Below are 5,845 nucleotides of genomic sequence, written 5' to 3'. Positions count from 1 at the left end.
GTCAAGCAATGTCCTCACAATATGGCAGGGCCCCATATATGGCCTCCATAAATTAACTCATTTATCTCTATCTAACAACATTGCCCAATCTGTCTCCACCAACTTCTTTTCACAGCTGCCACAACTCAAGCACCTAGATCTATCTTTAAATTATTTAGGAACAAGTATTGCAAATGATCACGATGGAGAAATATTTCAGAATCTAACCAGGTTGAAATTCTTGAATATGAGGCAAAATAATATTTGGAAGGTACCCAAACGGTTGTTTAGGGGACTCCGCTCATTAAGCACTTTAGATCTGTCTATGAATAAAATTTGGAATTTTCCATCTAGTATCGCTCATACTAGGCTGCTCAGTACGCTCATTTTAAGCAACAACGAAATGTGGACAATGTATTCTAAGGACTTAGCCTTAATCGAAAGAATCACGAAAAATCGTAATTTCACCATAGATCTATCTGAGAATCGATTTTCCTGTAACTGTGACCTTATCCCATTCCTTAATTGGCTTGGAACAACGTCAGTGAAAATTGAAAATTATGACCGTTTTAACTGTACTTATGAAGGCTTCACCCTGAATATAGAAATGCATCGAGTTGACATTGTCCGTAAATTGTCTGAGACGTGTAGCGAACATTCTGGTCTTACAATGGGTATTGTTCTGCTCCTTTTCTTTATGACCTTAGTCGTTATTCTTTCAGCTATAGCATATCGATATCGATGGAAGCTTTCTTACTGGTATTATGCTACCAGATTACGGTTCAAAGCAGATAAAACCAATGAACCTGAATATGATTACGATGCATTTGTGTCGTTTGCTGAGGAGGACAGAACTTTTGTTTTTGAGGAATTAATTCCATCCTTGGAGACAGAGAAAGGATTGCATTTGAACATTCATAGTCGGGATTTCCTACCAGGGAGACCTATTGCCGAGAGTATTATTGACGTTATACAGAGAAGTCGGAAGACAGTGTTGGTACTGACCCCAGAGTTCTTGAAGAGCACGTGGTGCAGATATGAGCTGCAGATGGCCAACATGGAAAGTGTCACAACTGATAGAGACATCCTGGTGATCCTGGTAATAAGACATATCCCCAAATGTGATATTCCACCTGAAATCTTCTACCATTTTCACAATAACACGTATCTAGAATACCCGGATGATGGACAGACTGACTTATTTTGGACGACTTTGTCACATTCGATCAAAACGACTTAAAGTGTATTAAGTTCACAATGTATGATAATCGCTGATCGTAGAAGAAGCTGCATCAGTATCTTTAGGCCATACTGCTACAATGAATTTATGTTGCTGACATGTATTGATCTGTGACATGATGAAAACAAACTGAAAGTAAACAGCTGTTCGATTGAGCTGAGGTTTACTTGCTGTGTTACACGAATTTCAATGACAACATAACTTTGAAGCTTTTTGCTTAGTAATAGGCAGCAAGAAAATACAGAAATCCATTTGTAGCATGGATATCATCTTGATGGGGAATATGGGATGTTATCTGAAGCTCAGAAATGTACTAGTATGCTCTGATCGTGTTCACGGGAACCAATCAAATCGCATCATTGCTGTGAGATAATATATCCTGCCCAATGTTTGGTGGGTGATCAAATCTGAATGGTCAATTGAAAAGAGATTATACCGATGCGCAATGATTTGGTAATCTCTGTAGTACATCAATATTTTAATGATTGGGTCAATGGAAAAATGTACTTTATGTGTTTCAAAGAGAATCGTTGCACATCAAAATCACATGATTTGCTGCTGAGGATTGCAACAACGGAATGCACGTGTGATCATTCAGTGTCTAAAGACGACGTTTGACGACCGTTGAATTATGCCGCTACATAGGCGAAAGAACCTGACCCTTGATGTCATCAACAGTACATGGAATCGATTCCAGACGCTTGGAACAGCTATCGGGAGACACACAAGTCGTCGACAATGTTCCAATACACAACGGGAAGACTGGCAGTGCTTTCTCCTGACGTTATCAATTTGAGCCTGCCGTGGCTCTCAGAATTACCGTGCTGAAGGCCATATGCGTTAACGTGCCTCCTTAGACTCTCGGAATATATATAAGTTTGGTTGTGACAAATGTACCCATTTCAATTGAAAAGGAGCCCAAGGGAGACCAGAGATTCAGATCCTCCCCGAACCTGAGGGAATCTAGACTTGCTTCATTTAGACCTTTAGCATTGCCGGGAGGGCTAGGCTATAGGAACGATGTAGTTCAGGGACTGTGAGACAGTCAAGTGCCTCCTCTGCGAGTAAGTAATCAACTCATGGAGACTGATGTCAGATTACAGAATGCATGCATGTGCATTACAAGGACTAGACATCACGTATTGATTGAAGAACAAGTCATCCGGACAGACCAGGATTGGGGTCCAGTACGTTTCATGGTACTCGATGAATAGAGAAGTGGAGGGAGAGGTGGTGGTGTGAATCATAATGTTTGGTGGGATCGACAGAACTGTAAGAACCGTCATGCAACGGGACAAACTTACAACTGAGTGCACATTGAGACCACTTGCTGGTGCTGTAGGATCGGACTTTGTCCTCCTGGGTGATAACGCATGACCCCTTCGTACAAAGTTCTTGTGTCCACTTAGAACAGGAATCAACTGTTCGCGCTGAGAGCTCAGCTCGGTCATCGGACTTCAACCCCATCGGACACATGTGTCATACAGGCTGAAGATCGCCCTTTGTATAGGAACTCGATAACTCTACAGGAACTTGCTAATACTTTTAGTCGATAGTGGAACGAGTTTCCTTTGTCATGTATTCAGACCTTTACTGAGGGCATGAGACGACCATGTCGGGCTGTGATCGCATCAGGTGGAACCCGTGAAGATCCATGTTAGAATTGGTTTTCAGCAACCCATGTTTGTCGTAGGAGGCGACTAACGGGATTGGGTGGTCAGGCGCACTGACTTGGTTGACACATATGTCATCGTATCGCAATTGCGTAGTGCGATGCTCATGCTGCTGATCACTGAATTGTCTGGTCCAGATTCAATCACTTACAGACCATCGTCATATAGCTTGAATATTGCTGAGTGCGGCGTAAAACAACAACCAAACCAAACCAAAGCACCAGGTGGATTACACACGCCCGACAGAGAGACAGAGAAATAATGTATTTTGTTTATGATCATATATTCTCATTGTGACAGGGTTGTGGTCTGAGTGACAGGGTTATTGGTCACGCGGTCAGATTCGCATTATGTAGACCATGAAACGGACCTTTGTTCTTTGAACATTTTTCTGTACAATAATGTCTCTGGGTATTTCAACAGATGCATATGATATCATTTTTATAGTAGTGATCCTTAGCAAACACTGAGTTGTATATATCGTTTTACCTGTTATAAATGCACCAGATACAGTATTCCTAGAAATTAGCAGCTGGTATTATTACTTTATTGCTTACTGATTTATTATATATGTTTATTTGTACATACATGCATATATGTACATAACGTGTTGGAGAAGGTAATACATGTGTACAATTAGCCCTGTAACGTTTTCATACGTGTAAATAGCTTGTAAGGAAGTTATACTGATCAAATAACTGATTTTCGTTATTCTATGTGATTGTCGTACTTGTTTTCCTTCCATTGAATTAATTATTGGTTGTTCTCGTCAACAATATGTGTACAATGTCATCAATAGATGCCTGGAACTGAAATAGTTTCCATCAAACCAAACGTGGTACCACCTACAAACAGATACCCGATTCGTCTTGTAATGTATGTTCCAGCTGTATATAATCTACAACATTAAAAAACCTGACCCCAACAGTATTGTTAATGTTTGTTTTCAGTATCTGTGTCAGTGACAATGACATGTAGGCTTTTTGATTTGGCCGTAAAACGTGAAACATGCGTGAAACACAACGACCACCGAGCTGTATGATCACCGTAGGGGCCGTTCATAATATATGGCTAAGGGGTGATAATGATTTTAAGGGGAGGTCACCCATTTGTTCTGGAAAGGTGGAGGGTGGGGGTGCGGGGTGTGTCATCCTACACATTAAACAGGAACATACATGGTAATTATAAGTTTGAATAAAAAAGGCGAGTACGCTGCTACCTTACAACTCAGCAACGTGAGCATGGCATAGGTAGGTATGTTTGATGCTGGACAATCTGCTGCAGCAGTTGCACATGCCCTGGGTTCTAGTTGTCAGGAAATACATAGTCTGATGACCCGTGTGCAACCGACTTGCACCGTTTGCAGTTTGTCCATGATCATATGAAAATGACGTACAAATCAGGTTACGTAATTTCCGCAAAAGATGTGTGACTGCAGCCTCCACAAGCAGACAGTTGGTCAGGTAGATTCGTCAGCACAGACCATCAGGAATCGACTGCACACGGCACGTATCCGAGCTAAGATAATCATACACAGGGCTCATCCTGTCGTGCACAATGTTTACGATTTGTCCGCCAGATTCAACATGAGGCTGTGGAGCATGATTGTCTTCAATGTGGCACAAGTTAAAGTTTAAGTTTGCTTGTTTGTTGTTACTCGCTGCACCCAGCATCACTCCAGCTGCATCTACAGGACTATTAATAATCCAGCCTCAACCAATGGTTGATATCATGAACATCGATCAACGCTATTGGTACACGATGACATGAAGCAGTCACCATGCCAACCACCGTGTCCTGTTTGTCGCCCTCGAGTTACAGAGGGCCAATCCAACCCTATGTCATTACAATATGTTCGTTTTGCTTTTGACTTCTTATCAGTCATATCAGTTGATACTTCAATCTGACGTGACCCAACATGGGATTTTCTCAAGTCTTTGTTGTTTAACGGTACGGAACTTAGATAAGATATATGTGAGATGGATTTTATTCCTGGACTTTTCGAGGCTTAGGATAATGTTGTGTGAGTACAGTCATACGGAAAATGCAAAACTTAGCATATCACTACCTGATTATAAACACTTAGCAGCAAAAGAAACCTCAGTTTGGAGTTTTCCTTCGCAGAAACGGATAACTGTAAACTCATTTAATGTTTTGATTGTATATTATTGACAACATCTCCAATGTTACCTGAGCAAAGACATTCCTTCCCAAACTCAGAATGGAACCAATGGTCTCAAAAACGTAACCTGATCTCGGAGATGGTACGGTGTTCTCCATGTTTTTCATGCAACTCATGCTGCACGTGCTGCTCACAAGGACCAGCCCTATAAAATGCACCCCCCCAAACCTGGTCTTGAAACATTCACATTACAACGTCAGCAGGATGCCGCAACTCACGACAGCTTAGAGGAACCCGGCGCTAGGAGACTGGCCACACTGCACAAGCTGTTGCCAATCACTTCAAGGTCAACGTTCAGACCATCTACAGGCTGCAGCAACGTTTCCGGGTCACCAGCACCACAAATGATCGCCCCCGTACTGGCAGACCAAGGGTGACCACAAGACGACAAGACCGCCATGTTGTGCGACAGCATGTACAGAATCCCTTCATGCAGGCATCCGAAACAGCACGCCAGACAGTGGGAACACACGGAAGACCAATCAGTACTGATACAGTACGCCGACGTCTTAACAGCGGTAACCTCCATTGCCGTAGACCTTACCGTGGACCTATCCTCACCCCTTGTCATCGGCGTGAACGTCTACAGTTTACCCTACAACACCAACACTGGCGATACAGGCAATGGAGAACTGTTCTGTTCACAGATGAGTCGGTACTGCGTATCAACTGCAGATGGCAGAACAAGAATATGGCGACGACGTGGCCAGCGTTACTCAGACCAGTGTGTTATGGAAAAAGACTCATGGGGAGGTGCAAGCATCATGGTAT

General features: G+C 42.5%; 1 protein-coding gene across 1 annotated transcript; it reads left to right on the top strand.

The window, feature by feature from the left end:
• Nucleotides 1-249: 249 nt before the first annotated feature.
• On the top strand, nucleotides 250-1,597 carry LOC124285465 (toll-like receptor 4). The gene has a single exon (XM_046721702.1). It carries the CDS (start codon nucleotides 305-307, stop codon nucleotides 1,217-1,219), a length of 915 nt encoding a protein of 304 aa, XP_046577658.1. The 5' UTR covers nucleotides 250-304; the 3' UTR covers nucleotides 1,220-1,597.
• The last annotated feature ends 4,248 nt before the right edge of the window (nucleotides 1,598-5,845 follow it).

This window comes from Haliotis rubra, unplaced genomic scaffold (assembly GCF_003918875.1).
Source record: "Haliotis rubra isolate DU_JTF1 unplaced genomic scaffold, ASM391887v1 Scf360, whole genome shotgun sequence".
NCBI classification, from domain to species: domain Eukaryota; kingdom Metazoa; phylum Mollusca; class Gastropoda; order Lepetellida; family Haliotidae; genus Haliotis; species Haliotis rubra.
This window is presented reverse-complemented; position numbering and strand designations above follow the sequence as displayed.